The sequence below is a fragment of the Platalea leucorodia genome (assembly GCF_965183815.1).
Source record: "Platalea leucorodia genome assembly, chromosome: 1".
NCBI lineage: Eukaryota > Metazoa > Chordata > Aves > Pelecaniformes > Threskiornithidae > Platalea > Platalea leucorodia.
This window is the reverse complement of record NC_138823.1, coordinates 64,260,139-64,280,686: the sequence shown is the minus strand read 5'-3', so window position 1 is coordinate 64,280,686 and position 20,548 is coordinate 64,260,139. Positions and strand designations below refer to the sequence as shown.

General features: G+C 44.9%; 1 protein-coding gene across 1 annotated transcript; it reads right to left on the bottom strand.

Moving 5' to 3' along the window:
* Nucleotides 1-3,047: 3,047 nt before the first annotated feature.
* On the bottom strand, nt 3,048-17,988 carry CNDP2 (carnosine dipeptidase 2). Its single transcript, XM_082306926.1, has 12 exons — nt 17,956-17,988; nt 15,244-15,333; nt 14,126-14,269; nt 11,840-12,002; nt 10,176-10,264; nt 9,072-9,272; nt 8,474-8,558; nt 7,747-7,907; nt 5,608-5,772; nt 4,939-5,080; nt 4,167-4,314; nt 3,048-3,725 (listed from the first exon to the last, which is right to left on the bottom strand). Exons 2-12 carry the CDS (start codon nt 15,301-15,303, stop codon nt 3,656-3,658), a joined length of 1,428 nt encoding a protein of 475 aa, XP_082163052.1. The 5' UTR covers nt 15,304-15,333; nt 17,956-17,988; the 3' UTR covers nt 3,048-3,655.
* Between the last annotated feature and the right edge of the window lie 2,560 nt (nt 17,989-20,548).

Sequence of the window (20,548 nt, the reverse complement as noted above, 5' to 3'; positions counted from 1 at the left end):
TTCAAATAAAGCAGAGTTGGGCAGTTGCATCAAGTCTGACTGGAGAGGAATCTGGATAAGAAAAGCAAAATTATCATGGGGTTGGGGGGCACAGAGAAGGTACAAAGGTGATCCAACTACTTTTACTTTAGTATTTGAAGGAGTTTAGCATACTTTGACATAACTTAGCTAAACAGAAGTTTGCAAAAAAAAAAGTCATCTCACCAATTTACAGCCACATGCCATTTGGGTCAACTGGCAGTAAGCTGGGCTCCTACCTGGTTTACCCCTAAGAGGCAAGTGGTAGACAAGTGAAAGAAAAGAACATCTTGAAGCAATAGTCTAAGCAGTAAATAAGTCTAAGCTAAGCAGGCATGTGTTGGTACCTCTGATAGGCCCAGCCAAGATTCAGACACTTATCAGATTAGAGAAATTCATAAGCGCATTCCCTTTTGATAGCCTTGCTTGTGCTTGCTTATAAATAGAGCTGGCACATCTCTACTCAGGAAAACTGGAGATTGTAGCTGTTCACATTTGTAAAGCTGTTCCAGGCATAACTCCACCCCAGACAGACTATGGTGACGGCAAAGACCATGAGGAAGAAACTGCAAAACCAGCCAGAACATTTTTCCAGTGCTTACCATCGCATAGGAGTGCAGGACAGTGAAAATACATAGCAGCTCCCTAGGCTAACCAAAGCCATCTGAAACACTCGCAGTCTTGCCCTCCTCCTGGCAGTACTTCCCCCTAAGCAGAGATTGGTCTGCCAGTTAAGTCAGTTCACTTAGGAGTCTTCTAATGAGCATCAGCTGCAGGATATTAATTATACAAGCTTTCATGTCATATATTAACTGGAGCTGGCCAAGCCTTTCAGTAAACTGTAACAGGTAAAAACCAATGCTACGAAGTTATGTGGCAAATACCAAGCAGCCTTTGTGCACCCAGCAGATGGTGCTGTGAGGTTCCGTGCTTCACTGATGCATTTTGGTTTTCACATCTAGCTCACACTTCGTGTCATGTCAGCCACTTCTGTATTGTACAAGTGCTGTTATTCAAACTTGGGCTAAGAAAACTCTTCAGACAATGCACAAGCATTCCAAGATGTAGCAGACCAGATCTCTGCAACAGACACCTGTTTTCTAGAAGTCTTCAAGGAGTCAGGTCTGAAGCAGGCAGGCTACAGAAATAAGCTGGCACCAGTAGTCCTTTTTGCCTGCCTTGTTCATGCAGGCCAAGTACTACTGCTTTTGTGGTCACCTTAGGCAGGGATAAGAGAGGTTACAGCTAAAGCAAGCTCTACTGTAGCAAGGTAACAAATATCAATGATTTCAGACTTTAAAATTATACATCTAAACAGACCTGAAACCCCATTAAGTCTCAAAGGGCCCATTACTTTAGCAATTTACTCCTGCATGCTTAGATAGGCCCCTGCATTTTGCTCAGGCCAAAGTCCCATTTTAATCTCCTTTGCACAGGGTTCTGGCACTCACCCCATGCCAAAATAGTTCTGCTGTCTATCCAACAGGATCTGCTTCCCAGCCTCTTCTACAAACCCCTTAACACACTTTCTTCTGCTTTGGGCATCCTTCACAACTCTGCTGTGCTGTACTTATTCCAGAAGCGTAGGGTCTGATGCAGTGTCTCCCATGCAGAACTTGAGACAATTAAGTGATTCTCAAGAAAATAGTGACAAATGAAATAGGCCAACTACAGACACGCTCACTTCCTGAATACAGGTCATGACATTATCAGCTTTTCTCCTGCTCAAATAAGCTTTTCTTTACATTGTGAGAAACTAGTATTACCTCAGTATAGGAACTAGATTTTGACGTTTTGATGCTTTTCAAATTGATAGGTAGAAAATAAGCAGTATAAACTCACCAACAGCCAGGGAGTTGTCTTTTCATGTGTTACCCCATTTAGATAAGTCTGAGGTGTTAGTTCAGTAACTGAGGAAGCTGCTGTAAACATGTTGACTGCTAGGACTAGTTATCCTGTATAACTAATTGATCTTGGCATACAGATGACCTTCAAATATTTAGGCATGCCAGTCGTGCCATATGTCCAGACTGCATGTTGTATCAAAGTAGTTCCACTGTCACTGAGAGGTGAGAACCTAGCAGCCCGCTACCCAGTGTCCGCAGAGATGCCTGGTGCTAGCAAGTGGTGACACAGGCGTATGACATGGGTACCCCAGCTGCAAGTGCGAAGTTGAATGGTACCAAATTACCTCCAGCCATCGACTTCCATGACAAACCAAACAGAACAAAACGAACAAAGCAGAGAAGATTTAGAAGCTTCACAGTGAGAACGGAAGACTCCTTCCTCCATGCCCCAACAGCCATCCACTATTAAGATCCCCAGATCAAGCAACAGTGAAAACCAGACAGACAAGACATTCCTGCCTTCTGCTGCCCAAGGGAGGAAGCATCACATGCTGCTCGCCTATTTGCCAGGCTACAGGACTGCACCACGCTCTCAGGCAGTTCTCGGAGCAAAGCAGCATCACTTGAAATACTTACTTAGCTTAGCCTGCTAGTGCTGGTCAGGGAATTCAGAAACACTGAGCCAAATCCAGTTCAGATTAGCACACATTTAAGAGGGTTTGGGGTTTTTTGACATAATACCAGAAGTGTTGGAGTTGAATGTTTCCAAAAGACAGCTTGAAGTTGATGTCAGTCAGTAGTTGCAATGAGTGATGCTCTTCTCTCCCCAATTACACCTACAGATTTCACCCACTCCCTTGCAGTATCACCAGTTGCACTACAGGGGGATGATCTAGCTTACAGAGCCAAAATGGAATATTTTGAGCTTGTTTTCCCTCAGGAGAGCAGGATTTAGCAGCACCTGCTTCAAGACAACAAGCTGTTATGGAGCCAGAGCCTAAGGAATAAAGATTTGCATTCCCAGGAATTACAGTCTATGTAGCCATGTTGCTCATCTGCCCCTATAGCCATAGAAGAGTTCCTCCCAAGTTGCCTGAAGTTGCTTTCCCTCCCAAGTCATTATTTAATCCTTAGAGACCAAGAGCCAAACTCTAGAGCATGATTATTTATTGTCCCTTTTAGGGAATACAAAGGCAGCTTTACAAAAAGATGGCCAGTAGTCATTACCACAGTGAATTTTGTTATAACCTAATTCACTGTAAACTGAAACCTGCAGACAGGTATAAACTGTAAGAGACAAACTGCTCTTCCAAATCACTCTGTTAGCAAGATAGATGCCTCACTACAGCTTGAACACATTCCAGTATAGCCCCATAATCTGTCACTTTGACTACTTCCAGCACATATCCAGGAATAAGAACCTTAAGCTTGGCTGGCAGCTCTGCAACTGATGTGGCTGCTTAAACAGTTGAGAGCAAACTGTTCTTCCTGCTTTACAGGAAAAGCAGTGAATACAGCAAACCACAACTTTGAAGTGATACAGAAGGGGCAAAGATGCAGTTCAGGACTGCTGGCCAGATAAGGAATAGCCTGTGTCATTTGAAGTAAGCATATGAAGAAATATTTTTGGTATATATTCTTTGTCAAGTGGAACTGCATGCTTCCCTTTCCCCCACCAAAGCAGTGGAGTGTTGGTGGAAAAGGGGAGCCATGTGAGACTTGGTAATTGATGACATTTTATAAGAAAATTCAGACTCATGATCCATAAGCCAGAAGATAAGGTGTCTAACTTAGTCCGTCAGCTGGGAGACTTCATAGAGGTATGCACCAAGCATCTTCACCCCCTGGATGTAGTTGTACCTGGAAAGAAGATAGCTTCCATTAGCATTGTCTTAGTTTGAGCTGTATTTCCAGCAGTTGTGCTTTTCGCAGTATCAGTCCTATGCACGCAACAGACACTACAGGCATTACTGTTGCAGGCAAGAGGCACCACTCCCAACCTCCCTGCATCTCCCCTGGCAAGAGAGAAATGCCACCCTTGGGGTAGGGGATAGCCAAGCTTGGAGGCCAAAGTATAAAAACTGCTTCTGGTTTCAAGTGTAGAAAACCAGAAGCAATACTGACATCAAGATTCAGCTACAGACTAGTTGCCCAACCAGTCACTCTCCACTAAGGAGAAATGGCACTCTGCCTTCCAGAGAATTAAAGAAAAGCAAGAGCTCAATTCTTCTTGGTCCTTTTCATAATTCATACCAAGACCCACGGTACAACTCAGCCTGGCACAGGGATAAGTATTCTTACCTATTTAGCTTCTCATTTTGAGAGTGGGCACCATCATCTGCAGCTCCAACAGGAAGCAGCATGACATTCTTGCCTGTTGCTTCTTGAAAAGTAAGGGTAACAGGAATGCTTCCTCCCTCCCTCGTCAGGTCTGGTTCAACTCCAAAAACTAGAACAAAGTGATACTCTAGCCAGTTTGGAATTGTGTTTGTTTTTCCCACACAGATGCTTACTGCTGCTTAAGCAATCAAGTACCAACCACTTCTGTACCATGTGCTGGCCAAACCTTGCTCTGTTTTAATCAGCCAGACTGCAGAAATTGCAGAATTGTGGCATTTGCCCCGCAGATGTAGTGCTGGAGTACTGCCACTTTCAGAGTTCAGTCAGACAAATAACACTTCATCTGAAAGCCTGTTTGTACTCCAACACAGAAGTTAGATTTGCTCTAGTTGCCCTAGCATAACTGATTAAGAAGGATGTTAGGATGACTGAACTTTGAGGGCTTTGGCTAAGCAAGTGATCTGAACTACTGACAGTCTCATCCTTATGCAAAAGCAACACCATACCAATGGACTTGTTCCAGTATAGTAGGAATGAGCTTGATATCAAGTTTCTTTCCTTCCTGTATCTCAGACTTGAGTTTAAGGATTGCACATGACATGCTTCCTTACTAAGTGAGCCAAACTTATCACGTAAGTGCGGAACTCTGCAAACATGACCTCCTCAGTATTTCTTGAGGTGCTGGAACAAAAGCTTTTTAGTCCCCCCAATGCCAAATGGAAAATCCACTGACCTGTGTTCATGGCCCTCCTACCAGCCATGTAGTGGGGATGGTTGAAGTCTGACACCCAGGGTTTTCCACCATGGCCTAAGTATACTCTGAATTTGTTGGGGCTCTGCAGCTCTGCAAACTTTTTGCTCACGTAGTCTTCAACCTATAAGAAAGATTGTTCAATCTTATCTACTGGTAGCATTTGTATGAACACTGGTAAAGACTATATACCAAAAGCATCTTAGGGACTTGCAGGTCACTACTACTGTGCAGCAATACTTTTCCTATTACTATTATTTCATATTATTCCTATGTATCTCTGCTCTGGAGTCAGAATATCTCCTTTAGGCAAGTTAACAATATATTGTAGAACAGTTAGCCAACATGTCCAACTCTCATGCTTTTGAATATACACTTCTGGCAATACAACTGCCCTACAATTAAATTAGCATTTACTCCAGAGCCCTTTCTTGGAGTTTGAGAGAAATTGAATAGCCAGGCCACAATGGTCCAGTGTGGGACCACACAGCAATTCCCTCAATTGTCTGAGTTGAGGTGCAGAACAGGGAAGACAGCAGCAAAGCAAGCAACTGGAACCTCTTTAGGAACCAGAAATACTCTTCTCTCAGGCACAGAGGAGAAGTTTAGAGACACTAGCTGTTTTGAGACCATAAATCCATCTCAACATACGTGCTTTGTGACTTCTTCAGGAGTCATGTTTGGCACAAGTCTGATTGAGAACTTGCCAATCACTTTCCTAGGAATCACAGTCTTGGCTCCAGAGGCTGAGAAGGCTCCTTCAATTCCATGAAGAGACAAGGAAGGGTATCTCCACCTATGCATAAGGATATCTCTCTGCAGAAGCAAAGGGAAAGATGCAAGGTTACAAGTAGTTTGAGAAAGTTTCCCAAAGTAATAATTTCTTCCATCTAATAAAGACTTTGCAAGAAACAGTACTTTCTCCCATGGGCAAATGCAGCTCACTCAAGACCACTCAGTTATAAACAGAAGCTGTTACTCCCATTAGGCACACATTTTGATACAATGGCTGGGTTTTCAGCACCTGAAGAGATTCAGTAGCTCTAGTTTGGCTTTCTCCTAGTTCCATGGAACTTACAGGACACAACCAGTCTGCTTCTGACAAGGACACAAATACCATAAGGTGCTCAGGCACAGTGTGTAGGGAGTGTTTTGGAGGCTCTAGTCCCCACAGCCTTAAGTCAGGCAGGTGCCTTCATCACTGAGTCACATGCTTTTGAAGATCACAAGTTTTCTAAAAGCCTCACCACTGTGCAGACAGACAAACAGCATCCTCCTATTTATATCATTGGTTGTATTAAACTGCCTGAACTCCAGGTTGATTAAAGCAAAAACTATTGCCTTTTTCAGATATACTTCTGCATTTCCTCCTTGTTGCCTTGGACACAGCTGTTCAGTGCATACTGCACACTGCATACTGCAAATTCAATGTATTTGTGTCCTGTATAGCTAGTATTTCAAACTTTAACTTCACTGCAGAGATTCAGGAGACTTAGAAATTTTGTGGGCTTTAATGTTAACAGTTTGTTTTGTTCCAGGTACAATCTGCCTCTAAATTCTCTCTGAGAGAAGATTAACTGCCACTGTTCAATCTTTCAAGTACATTGTTTCTCACCTGGAGATTACAGCCTTCTCTCTCATATCTCCCCTTAGTCCTAAGACCCTTCTTGCACGCAGCTTAGTTTGAACTCCCTTGGTAAGTTAAGCTAGAATTTCAGTCTAGCTAAGACTGAACAGCTTTAGTTCAGTATCATATATGAATAGCATCTTGCCAGCTTCTTATATACAAGCTATATTTCATCCGTTACTTTATAGGACAAGGCTAAACAAGGAAGCCTGTGTGCTCTCAGTTGATATAAACCTGAGCATGTAAAGACAAGGTTGAGGCTATAAAATTGTTACTTATACCTATTTGAGTTGAGTCTGAAGTCTCCTCCTGACAGTAATAGGACAGAAGACAGACCTGAACATGTAAGCTTGTCTTTTACAACACTTGTTTCTGCTTTTTATGATAGATGTATTTACATCTAGGGTTTAATCCTTTAAAATTAGTAAGTAATACCTATACCTTGCAAGGGTCAATGCTGTAAAAAGCATTCATTTGGAGAGCTCCCAGGATGAAGATTTGAGAATTTCAGACATGAGTTTATTAAACTTGAGCCTGTTCAAAGACTTGGGCAGCTGCCTAGTTCATGGCTACAAAACAGTCCTTGCTTGTCAGGTCTAGGAAGATGTTCAGTATGTCAACCTTAAGTTCATTACAGCTAGATCTCAAGCTGTTTTCTCACCTTATGAGAAGTCATCTCTATGAGCAACTACTTTATTTCTGATAACCCACTGACCTTCTCACAGATATAGGAAATTAGATGTTTTGTGTAGATGTGGTATCTGACCTCTGGAAAAGTGCTAGCAGTTCTTATCTAGCATTAAGAGAACAGCACTCGATAAACAAAGTTCCATAAAAGTTTGAAATGCTACTTATACATAGACTAAGGAGCAAATTTAAAGTTGCCTAGACTGTTTGCCTTGAACAGAGTAACCTAGACTAAGTTTCCAAGCACCTAACACTTTGCAGAGGAACTGCTAGTGTTAAGTATACAGTCAACTATACAGTAGGTGAAATAATCTTCAAAGCAATCTCACCATTTTAAAGACATCAGATGAATTCTCTGCCTACTAAATTACTTGGTAACTACACAAGTATCCACAGAAGCTTCCTTCTGTCTTCTACTAATATAGCTAATATACTAACACAGCTAACCAGGGTAGAGAGGAAGGAGTACAGTTTACCTTTGTATCATGCAATAGTTTGGTTGCTCCTACATCTTTTGCATATTCTTCCAGCTCAAAATCAATCTTCTCATATAGTGCCAGCTCCTCATCAGTAACAGGTGCCACTGCTTCATTAACACCTGGGATGAGGATTCTCCCTTTCTTGTCTATAAGAGAACCTGTAAACAAGCACCTAATATCAGGATTCAACCAGAATAAACAAGATGTCATTGCTGGGAACACTTTCCATGGGAAACAGAAGTCTTGGCCTTCTGAAAACTCTGTAAATGTAATAAAACTGACCTCTACTTTCCAGAGCCTGTACCACTAAGCATGGAAGGCACTTAGAGAATTTGCAGCTATCCAAAAATGTGTACTTCCTTGCAACTGCATTTAATTCTACTGCTACCTATTTGGCTGGCTGTTTGAAGGGACAATTCCCAACAAGTCCAATATGGCATCTGTAGAAGATTTTGCAGAAAAGAGCTGATTTAATTAATGTACAAGTTTGCAGCAAGATTTTAGGGGAAGCTAATGTAGATAGACAACTTCGCAAGACCTTCCTCATATTTCTGTATCTAAGGCATCAGCCTGTTTTATGCATGCCAGGCAAGCACCATTTCATCAATCATTGCTTTGCTAGTGTAAGCAGCCCTTAAGAACCCCCCTCACTGCAAACAAACTCATGCTTTAATGGCTCTTACTCCCATTTTAGATGCATTCAGTGAAACCTGCTTTTTCTTACCCATCAGAGTAATGAGATCTGTCATGGCCTCATGTACTGAACCACCATAAACTCCAGAGTGAAGGTCTTTGTCACTACATTCCACCTGGTTTGAAGTGAATTAAGATTCAGGTTAATTTTAGCATGAAGACACTGTCAAATGCACAGAACAGACTTTTACCCCAGTTTTTTGCTGCATTATTTTGAGAACACATCTGTTTTTGAAACCAGACCACTCAGTTGCAGTACATTAAAGCAGATTTTTTCTATTGCTCTGTCAAGTAAAAGCCCTTAGTACTGACTGTCCCAACCCTGGAGACTTCAGTGGTGACATCCTTCCTGCACTCAAGGAAATATCTGGATGAAGATATCTATGCCATGGGAATCCTCCAGTGAAGGTGCTGGCTTCATACATTTGAAAGCTATCCCTCCCACCCAAGTATTATATAGGATAATAAAAGGAAGATATTTAGACAATTAGTAGAAACAGTTCTACTTAAGTAGTCAGTTTCACTTTCTGAAGAAAAGCTATCAGCATGAAAAAGTTAGGGCTACCACTCTTCTCCAGTAGAAACATCAGCCTGATAATACCGGTTTTGCAGTGTATTTCAGCACTTACCTCTATGAAGTAGTAGCAGACACCCCTCAAGCCATAGGTGATACAAGGCTTATTCTTGCCTAGCCAGTAGTTGTCAGAAATGCAAACATAATCCACATCTTTGAAGAAAGTATCTCGCTGAGCAAAAATCAGTTCATCGAGGCCTTCAGATCCCGATTCTTCCATACCCTCTAGGCAGAACTTAACATTTACTGGAAACTCCTTTGAAAATGAAAAACAGGGACAGATTAAGTATGTGAAAACATTGGACTCCTTCAGCAATCAGTAATTTTCATCTGTTACATACAAAGCAGAAAAATAAGTTAGTTCCATGACATTGGAATTTGTTAATTATACACAAAGTATTACAAAGTTTGGACTGTGCTTACATTGAGGGCACTTATACCACCTTTCATTTGATGGAACTCAAACTTCTCAAAAAAGTTTTAACTAAGCTCTAGAACAACTTGTTCCCAATCCTCTTAACTGTGGGAAGGCAGCAGAGGTCTGTTGCCAAAGGTAAGTCACAGGGCTAGGAAAACTAATATTAACCACAGAAATTGCATGCCACTGTAGGAGTCAGAACTACCCTGTCTATCCAGTCTACCATACTCTGTGCCTAGACAGCACTTGAGAACTGCTAATTCTTCTCACAAGTAATAGCAACTTGACTCGCAAGATAAAGCAGACATCCTGGGCTATTTGATTGCACTTTCTTGAACAGAAACAGCAAAGCTCCCAGTTTAGTGTTGCTAAATTAATCCCTTAGAGCTCAGTGGCAGTGAGACATTAAGCTTTGCTAAAGGCCAAGCTAATTTGACATCCTTACATGAAAGTGATCACATTTGATTATTCCCCCTGCTCCAGACACTTGCATGTGTATTTTCCTTCCTACACATTTTTTTAAAGCAAAAATGTTTAAAGTGCAATCCAAGCATCTACAAGACTAACTTGTCAGCAAGTCAACTCAACCCTACTGGACATCAGGAAATTTACAGGACTATTGCATCATTCCTCTGAACAGCTGAATAAGCAGGCTTGCCTCACAAGGGTTTGTGGCTTGGATAACATTTATTGCTAGACTCAGCTGTATGTAAAAAAGCAGGATACATTTTGGGCACATACCTGGTTAGTTTGTTGATAAGCCTCCAAGGCATTCAGCCAGGCAAGCACTGGACCTTTGTCATCTGTTGATCCTCGCCCATACAGCTTTCCTGTAGAAACAAGATACAAATTAACCACTGTGGAGAAAAGCATGAAGCTTCAGTCATCTCTTGCCTGCAGGAGAAAACATCCTTTTGGATAAGCTTTTCAGCCCTGCTTATATTAACTTTCATTTCTGATTCTTCTGAAGCAGCAGTTTTACATCCCACTTTATACACCCGTGCAAGTGGGATAGGTGCAGAACTGCAATAGTTCTCCCACTTCAAGCCACCCCACCTCTTCCCCGAGCTGCTCCCTGGACAGGAGCTGACCATAGGGCTGGAAAAGATGTAACTGCCTTGGGCTAAGTTGCTCCCATATCCTTCACAATAGTATCATTTTCTACAAGCACAGCAGTAAGGGTATAGAAACAAGCTACCTCCTTTTAACAGAAACCTATCCAGTATTAGCTTCAATTCAATAATTCTTTGTTTGAAGAGTAAGACTTCAGTAGCTAGTGACCAATCACTTCTCTGGATTCTCCAGATAAATGTGAATCTCCCCAGAAAGGGCTTTAGTCAAAGACAAGTTTTACAGGCTACGGGGAAGTCCCAGGAAATGTAGCACATGGGATCACAGTAGAGGCAGATACTGCTGCAACTCAGAGCTGTGGCTACAACCCCTAAGCACTAGGTGCAACCACAGTGACAGAACAGGCCAGACAGCCTGCAAGGTAAGGAGACGCTGGTAAAATGTGCCTCCTACACTGCCAGGCTGCACAGACATAAGCCACAGCCTGAGGCAAGCCTAGCTCTTGCTATTGGATGAGATAATCCAACTATCTTGGAGTCCGCTGCCTATGACCAAGTGCCCAGGTAGAAATACTGGTTACACCACAGATACTTTTTCTTGGCAATGATTAACGCTTACGCAACAAGAATGGTTAATGTCCTTCTATTCATATGACCTTTGACACGCACTGAACAAATGAAACAAGGAAGAGGCTGTTGGTAGCACCAGCTTTAAATAGAAAAGAAAGTTTTAGTCTCCTCTTGGCTACTGGCAATGTGTTGTTTCAATAGGAGTTACTGCACGATTTCTTCATCCCCATTTATGGGAGAGGGACACTTGTCTGGGCCCTAGCTCTGTAAAACACAGCTTCTGCAGCACTCGAGGTAGCACAGTATGCACACACAAGGCAACCCAGCAAGGCTGCTTTACCACTCCTGTCTCCAGGCATAAAGAAGCTGTGTTGAGTGTTTGTCCCCTGTAGTGGTTCAAAACCCCTGCAGTCTGACACAACCTTACAGGCAGCAAGTTGCAAACAGCACAAGAAACTAGTTCTAGAAAGCTTTTGGCAACAAATTGTTACCATGGAAGGCAGCAGTTAAGACTTTGCTGTAGCTACCAGGAAGGTAACATGGAAGTACAGTCTAGACTATCAGAAAAGGCAGCTGAGATTTCACAGCTTTACCTGTTTACCACCTCCCCTCCTGCATCTTTTATCTCAACCGTATTAAATAAACACCCATGTCTGTTCTTACTCTCCTTCCCCCATTCAATCAAGGGTATAACTTTAGAGCAATTAAGAAATACCACACTTGTTACAGAAGCACTCATCAGTTTGTGAAGGCCACTGCTCTCACCTTCTCTTTCTACCAGTGTGAAGGGCTCGCTATCCCAGCCGTCCTCTAGTGCTGCTGGCTGAACATCCAGGTGACCATATACACACACTGTCTTTTTGCGTGGATCTGAGCCAAGTGTTCCCAGAACAATTGGCGGTAGAGGGATCTCTGATCCATCAGGCAGCTAGAAACAGGAGGCAAGAAGTTTTATGCAAATATGAAATGTCAGCATGGCACATTTTTATCAGAGGAATGAATTGCTTTAACATTAGAGAGTTTGAGATTAGGGGCACAGACAGCTAAAACTAAGCTACTTAAACTGATTGCCAGAAGCAGTGTGACAATGAAGGCATGAAAGCACCATGCCAGAAGTTTCCTGACAAGTCCCAGTAATAATCAAAATGTTCCAAGCCACTCGGAACTGTTCGCTTTAAACTAACAATCCTACATCAGATTTTAGCAGAGCAAGCTGCCTGCCTGCCAAACTGCCCTATCTAATGCTGACCTAAGCACAAGTGATAAACTCCATTCAATACGGCATTCTGCATTGCTTGTCACTGCACTTTCATCCTGTCCACAGTATAGCTCTCTAGACAAAAATTTCCTGACAGTGGTATCGCTTAGTATAACACGTGCCTACACCCAAATAAGGTCAGCGTAAAACCTGTATTTCTCTATGCCAGCCTATGCTGCTAAGCAAAGGGCAGGGTAATGCTGATGAACTTAGTTCAAGAGTTGGACTTGGCTTAGTCTTTTGGAATACCCCATAAGCAATTATCACATGCTATTCTCAGTCAGCATGTATTTCCCTTCCAGTGAGCTAACACATACTCCTAGATGCTGTTCAGCAGATCAAGATAAGCTGTGACTGTTTGCTCATATGGGGTCCAAGCTCTGATTTTTTTATCAACAGGTTACACGGTCCTTGGCCAGCTGCAGCTCTAAGTGATTAAAGCATTATTGCAAGAATTTACAGTTACAGTCAACAGTACACAGTACAAACTGCTGTGCAGCAGTAAACTAAGATCAAACAAGTGGCTTTACATTGCTGCTATATCAATGAAAGACAATGTACATAATACACTGACTAGTTTTGTCTATACTTAATATAAAAGTAAATACTAAAGTTAACTTTAACCCAGCTGTGAGAGTTTTCTAAATAGAAATGTTACTTGTAATAAACTCTAAAATCAGTTCTTGCCCCCAAAAAGTTACACTGATGAAAGGAACAAGTTTGTCTCTGAATTAATTGAAATACTTTTGATGGGATTTTAGGCTGTAGGTACTATTAGAGCTAGAATTATCCTACAGATTCCCTCCCAACAGGGCACATGAAGTCAGCTGCTTCCCTGCTGGGACCTGCAGTGCTACAAACAAGTGTATTCCAGTTGCCAAAAGTAAGAACTGCTCAGAGGGTCCTGATACACATAGATTTCACCCAGCAGTCATTAGCACCAGTTACAATGATGATCTTCTAAAACCAGCAAACACTTCATCACAACAGGATTTTGAATGCCACTATCCAAATGCTAGTCTAACAATTTTGCTACAGGTCTTATTCTGTGACATGTAGTGACTAGGCACTTCAAAGGAGAAGCATATCAAGTAGATGGTTCCCTAGGATGATATTATCATTCTCATAAGCACATACATTTCTCAGGTGAAGAAAAGCAGTCCAGATAGCTAAAAATAAGGAGGGGACTCAACCTATTAAGGATCTTTCTGTATCTGGTAAGGGAGCAGTGCAATCTTGTGACAAGTGTTAACACTTCTGGAAGAGCCATTAAGTCTTTTGGAAGACTTACTGAAACTTCAGTCAGTATCTTTACAGCCTGTACTGTGCTGTGCATATCCTTGGGCTGCAGGATAAATTTAGCCAGTTGACTGTAGCTTGCAGGCAGTTCCCACTTGGTGCTGGCAATTACACCACCCGCATGTCCTTGTCTTTAAAAGTGCAGCAAGAAGTTCTCATGTGAATATCCCTTTTGTTTGGCAGTGGAATCTAACAGCTTGAGTAAATAAAATGGGATAACATTTCCATGAATGGGATCTGCACAGCATGCTGCACACTGATTGGATGCCTGCTAGATGCTGCACAGCTTGGGGTTCCCAGCACCTGAAGGGACAGAAGATTATCTATGCTATCCTCTTTCTTTATAGTGGCAGCTCTAATAAACACCATTTTAAATGACAGTTTATGGAGTCTAAGTGCCTTTCTTACTGGGATCATAAGAAGCCAGCCTGGTGCAAAACACCTTGTCTTCTAAAGAGTTTTTCTGCTAAGCTGACATGGAGATCCTCACATACCTTTTGTTTCCCAATGTCCATAAGTTGGGTTGTGCCTCCCAGTCGCTTGATATTCTCTGCAGCAACCTCCATCATGCGCCTGATTTCAGCCCTCTTCTCAGGCCATGCTGACACACTCTGGATTGCCACCCATTCAGCCAGCCGCTACAGAAAGATGGAAAAGTTAAAGCTTTCACAACACATGAATTATGGGGTGGGAGGCACTATACAAATAAAACACCTTGCAATTCAACTAATACTATTTTAGTCAAGCTTAAACTCAAGGCAAAATCAGCTCTTTCCTCTGCTCAAAGGAGTACTCTAGCCATTGATATTACACTGAAAAGCTCTCCAAAACCTCACTTTCCTACAGCTGCCCCTGCAGTGTAGCCCAAAGTCTGCAGATATAGAAGGTAAGCTTAAGAGTATAACAGCTTGTGCATATTGTGCCTTTCTGGTTGCCATTCTTTAAGAATCCAGAAGCAGCTAACATCCTTCAGGCTTATCAGAAAGGCTGCCTTAGCTTCCCCACCCCGCCATGTGAGATCAGTGAGAGCAACTGTCAGAAGTCAAGTTGAACACTTGGCACAGCTCTTGCCTGGGAGTTTACAGTGCTATACCACTGATTCCTTCACAGGTGAAAGGGACTACAAAGTGCAATTAAATAGCAGGTTAAACAGCAAAGTATAGAAGTTAACTTCTTCCTCCATCCCCAACATGAACAGTTTCATAGGAGAAAGCTTTATTCCAGCCTTCTTTATATCTTTCCTCTCCCATCTCAAAAGAGGAGAGGCAGTATAAGCCTAGTTTGGCATTCAGGAGCTAGTGTCAAACTTCTACCTCTAAATAAGTCACTGCTTGCACTATACAGTAATAGAGCATTTCTTAATAAATCTACCATGGAGATTCATGTCTTTGAACAGAACTATGCCTAAACTTAAGAAATAAAGTTTTCTGGCTTGACTCAAACCAGTCACACCTGCTGCCACCTGCTTCCCCCTCTCCCCAGTTACTTGGCACTACTCTATTATTGGGCATATTATATAGGTGTAACAACAACCTTGAAGCTCACCACCTATCAACTTTTAATATCCCATAGCTATCTGTGCTGCAGGACAAAACTCAAAGAAAAAACTTACCTCAATATAGACATCCTGGTGTTCATCAATGTATTTAAAGAGTGTTTCAAGAGCAGACATTTTCTGACCAGAACGGTGTTGCTGAAGATTCTGTAACAGAAAAATAATTTAGCCCTGACAGGTTTCAGAAGCAACAGTCAGTAATCAAGCAGCCACTGAAGACTTTCACCTTTCAGCTGCTAATGCCACACACCAAGCTGTGTGAATAATAAACCTTGAGGCCACTCCCTCTCATGATATCACACTGAAGTGGCTAAACAAAAGTATATTTAGTCTCAACACCACTGTTTCTGCCTCTCCTCCCAAAATAACTTTGGAAGTTAAACTGAGCAAACTTGTCTATAGAGACACTTCAATCAAGTCATGTACTTCACTTCACTGTAGAATTACAGGCAAAAAATTACTCGAGAAATCTACTCTTTGAAGTTGCATTTTATTATAAGAGTTCAACTAATAGTGTGCCATAGGCTTGAATGCTAGTAGCTAGGTCCAAGAAAGGACCACACTTTTAGTTTGTGCTCTACAAAGGAGGTTTAAAGCAGGCAGCTTAAGAACTGTGTTTTCTTCAGCTTTAAAGTCCTAACCTGCCACTCAGCCTTCCCAAAGAAGCCCAGAGTGAAGCCACAGGACCAGAAACCAGCCCCAGCAGGCCACGAGCAAGCGGTCAGTGACTAGTTTGGTGCTACCACTTCCTTGTTCTGTTTTAGTTTCAACCGAAGCTCATGTGAGACAATCCAAGACCTCTCCCCTCCTCAGCTTTCTGTCTTCCTCACCAGTCCAAAATCCATATTTAAAAGACATACTGTCCACTCAACCAACAAAACCAACAAGCTTAGTTCTAATTTGAGAACTAAGTTTAAAGGTACAACACCTCCTCTAAGTCAGGCACATAATGAGCTTTACAAACACACCTCTGAAATCCAAGCACCTGGACCATGGGAATAACACCAATGCCTGTACTACACTGAACAAGCATGTTCAGCAGCACCAGCTGCTGTGATTCAGTACTTCGTTCAGTCAGCTTTATGCCAGATCCTTTAAGCCTTTCTTCCACTTCTGCATGGAGTCACAAGACAAGTATGATAGTTGTTAAAACATTTGACTGTTTGTCTCTAGGATTTCTGGAACAGCTGACTACTCTACACAGCCAAAATGAACACTTTCAAGCTGCAGGTTGTCCCACACAACATACTGCAATATAAGCACACCCTACCATCTCAAATCTACAAAAGACTTACAGAATGCATTTTCTTTCAAGCAGGGTTGTACTTACACAGATCACTGATGTATGACATACAGAAATCCTTTCGCTCACTGGAAATGGCTTCTATCTAATTTAGAGCATCCATCAAGTTTAAGTTTGGATAATGAGTTTTAAGCATCAATTAGAACAACCCCAAACCATCAGACAGCTCAAGCATTCTCTTCAATAGTCATGAACAGTGAAAACTGAACACCTTTAAAGGGCCTATATAGACATAACTAAGTCAAAGCAATGCTTCTCACTGAAGCCTGATTTTCCTAACGAAGCCACCATACTCACATGCCATTAGAGCTCAGGCATGATTCATCCAGAGCTTTTCAGAGAAACCAGCACACAGGCATCAGCCCTATGCATCTGACACTCCTCTTCACTCAACCAATTCCTACAGCAACATCAGGGCTTTAGCTTCACAGCACAAACACAGAATACAACATATTACATGGAGGCTGATATTCTGTCCAACACAAACAAGATCTGGACTGCTTGCTAAGTCAGGAACTACTTTAAGTATCATCTTAAACAGCCAAAATTTCTTAAAAACTAGGGGGACATTGAATCATTCAAGTCTCCCTGTACAGCTGCAAAAAAACCCCTGCCCAACAGCTTCAAACTTGGAAAAGCAAATGTAGCTTACTGCACAGCACAAGGCTGGATATGACTTCCCCCACCCTCTTAAAAATCAGGGGGAGGATTCCCTGCAGGTCCTTCAGGATGGAGAACCGAATCCTTCCTACCTGCGTGAAAGAGGCTCCGCACTTCTAACTTTTCACAGCACTGTAACAGTTGCATTATGAAATAAGGTAACCCAAGGCACTGCCAGTGCACCAGGACAGCTTCGCCCTCCTTACCCGCAGGCAAGACGAGTACCCCAGGCGAGAGCATGCAACCGGGCCAGGAGGGGTCTGTAGGCACCACAGACCGCTCGCCGCCCTCTGCCAGCCACCCAAAGCAGCAGCATGCGACCCCACATCCACATTACAGGCCCTGCTCTTTGGGCTGAGGGTGACCTAAAGGCCACAGCTGGGGCTTCACAAGGTTTCGCAGCAAAAGGGGAAGCCCACCGCAGCCCCCAGCTCTGTGACCGCAGCCAGGGCCGCCTCAGGGCGGGGGCCAGGCACCTCGCAGGCTTCCTAAGGACGGGGGGAGGCTCACGGGGAGAGAAGCAGCGCGGGGAAGGGGACGGGGCGGGGAGGGCAGCGGCAGCTTCCCTCAGAGGAGCGGCCACGGCGCTGCCGCGCCCCGGGAGAGCCGAGACACGAGGCCCGCAGGCGCTTCTACCGTGGGACACCGGGAAAGGCCCAGCCCGGCGCGGACGCCGCGCACCCGCCGACGCTATCCCGCAAGGCCGCGGCGCGGAGGCGGCCGCCGCCCTGCGCGCCGGCCCACGGCACCACAACGCGAAGAGGGCCCGACCCGGCCGCCCGGCGCGGCCCGGCGCCGCCACTCACGCACTGCTCGCCGTCCCCGCTCCCCCTCGCAGGCAGGAGCCACTGCCGCCGCGGCGGCGCCTTAAATACCCCGGCGCCGGCCCCGCCCCGCGCCGCGCGCCGCGCTGGCCAATCCGCGGGCAAGGAGAGGCGGCCCCGGGGCGGGGCTTGCCGCGAGAAGGGGCGGGGCCTGGGCGCTGCCTCCCCGGCGCGGGGAGCGGCGGCGTCTGGCGGGGGGTGCACGCGGCGTCGCCTCGCGGTGACCGCGTGCTGGCGGCCTCCCCCTCGCCCGGAAACGTGACGGGCAGGGGCGTCAATACGAGAATATATGGGACAAATATGAGAAATATGGGACAAATATGAGAAATAACACGGGAGGCAGTACGGGGGAATGGAGTACGGGAGGATACAATATGGGGGAAATTCGGGAGGTCTCAGCCAGAGCCTGTCCGGAGAACTGAATTATTCCCGCCAAAGATGGGAGCGTCCTCACAACCTTCCTACATCCGTGGTTTAGGCAGATTAGATAGATTTAGATAGGCTTTGATGCGGTTTAGGTAGAGGAGAAAAGGGAAGTGTAATAGGAACGGTGAGACGCAAAAGTGAATATTGCCTAGCGAAGAATTTCCTTAGCTCCTAACAATGTTGGAAAGGCATAAAGTCATTCCAAGCGCGGAAAGATAAAAGTTCGGGAAAGGCTTGCTGTTACCCTGCGCCTGACCTAAATGAATCATAGAATCATGGAATCGTAGAATCGTTAAGGTTGGAAAGGACCTCTGAGATCGTCGAGTCCAGCCGTTAACCTAACGGCCTGGTCCACCTCTAAACCACGTCCCTAAGCACCACATCCACATGTTTTTGAATACTTCCAGGCCTTACAAGATGGGAACTGCTCAAGCTGCTTCTCTTCATGAGTAATTGAATAGCTCTGATACATATAGCTATTAACCATGTATAGATACCATAATTTGGTAACTGATATTGTTTTATGGACATTCTCAAAAGAAGTGTAAAAATGGTGGTTGGCCCCAGACCGTAGTGGAAGTATTTGTTACCTGAATTACTTAGGGAGGTTCACCACTCAGTCAAACCTGTTGGGCAGTGTGGTCCTCAGTGCCACAAATATTTGGAAATCTGCTGATAAAATTTGCTGAGGGCATGAGGCCGGGAGATGGCGTCAGGACAGAGAAGGCAAATGGAACAACGTGATAACCCTGAGGATCTCGGGAATAAAACCAGGATGAAATTCAGTAACTGGGAGCTCATGAGCTGGAGATGAGTGAGAAGGAGCAGGGCATACTAGCTGGTCATGGGAGGTCTGTGAGCTACCAGGAGCTGCTGTGGGAGAGAACTACATGATTTGGGAACTCGGTGGGTGGTGCCTGGGGGGTGAGGTAAGTGCCAGGACCTTGCACAAGGCTGTGGTGAGCGTTGTCTGACGTGGGCTGCCGGGCACAGCTCCAGTCACCCATGGGCGATGAGCTGAAACTGCAACAGCAGGTCTCTGGGGGGCTGCTCAGATGGTCAGAGAAACGAAGAGTCTCTGAGCATACAAATTTGGCTTAAGTAACCTGCAGAAAAGCCTGAAGAATGACATGATTGCAAGCACTCTTTACGTGGGGGTTAACACAGAAGGGCCTTCAGCTGGGGCTGCACGGCTAGAAGGCGCGTCCCCTGGGTGGTGGATAGGGGATCCCTCTCTGGAGGGTGCACCGGATAAAATTGAAGAAGGTGCCGCGAACCAACGCAGCCTAAGGGAAGGCCACCCTGACAGAAAAACCACTGGCCCTCCAAGTCATGGGGGTTGGGCAGGAGGCCAACTACCTCCTCCCGGAAAAAAAAAAAAAAAAGTTGCAGAAACGACGAGCATCAACTCGGAGATGGAGAAAATCAGTAATGAAGTGAGGAGGAGGAGATGGAACTGGATCGGTCATGTCTTGAGGAAAAAACCAACAGAAGACTGCGCTGTGGCCCTTGGGACTCCAGAGCACGCAGCCGCAGACCGATCGAAGTGGAAGAACGATGTTCGCACCTTGTGTGCCTCCTGGCACTGAGAGAATTCAGATTCAGATAACACAGAAGGGGGAGGAAAATAGTTATCGATAGTGGCTGTAAGGGCCTGAGGGCATCCCCTCCCCTGCAGGTTTGGCTGCCGGGGCTAGGGGCCAGCCAGGGATGGAGCGGCGAGGGCTGCCCCGTCCCACTGGTGATGGTGGGGAGAGGCTGCCAGGCTGTGGCCAGGGCTGCCCCCGGGAGTTGCTTTTGCCTGGGCTGCCAGCGCTTGGCCCCACCGGAGCTACAGCTCCCACCCCACCACAGCCCTGCCTGGCCTGGCCATGGGCCATGTTGAGCTGGGGATTCACAGGCTGATGCCCGGCCAAGCCTCAGCCTGTCCTCAGGGAGGTGCCCGGGGCTGGGGCTGCCCCGATGCCCCCCGGCTGCCCTGCTCCTGGCTGGGGGGTGGGATGGGCCCTGGCTGCCAGCCCCTGCCCTGACAGACCCCCACGGGGAGCCCCCGCCACTGCTGGCCCCCAGGGAGCCCCTGGCACCAGGACACGCGGCACTGCTCCGTGGTGGTGGAAGAGCAGATGGGAACATCGACTGCACACGGACA

Bases quoted from the DNA above. Each gene is read 5' to 3' on its own strand.
- CNDP2 (XM_082306926.1), bottom strand. From the start codon at position 15,303: ATGTCTGCTCTTGAAACACTCTTTAAATACATTGATGAACACCAGGAT. The intron at 12,003-14,125 runs GTATGTGAGGAT...TCCTGTTTCTAG, and splicing joins TGGACATTGGGAAACAAAAG to CTGCCTGATGGATCAGAGAT. The intron at 5,081-5,607 runs GTATGTTGAGAT...TCTTTCTTATAG, and splicing joins CTGAAGAAGTCACAAAGCAC to GTTGAAGACTACGTGAGCAA.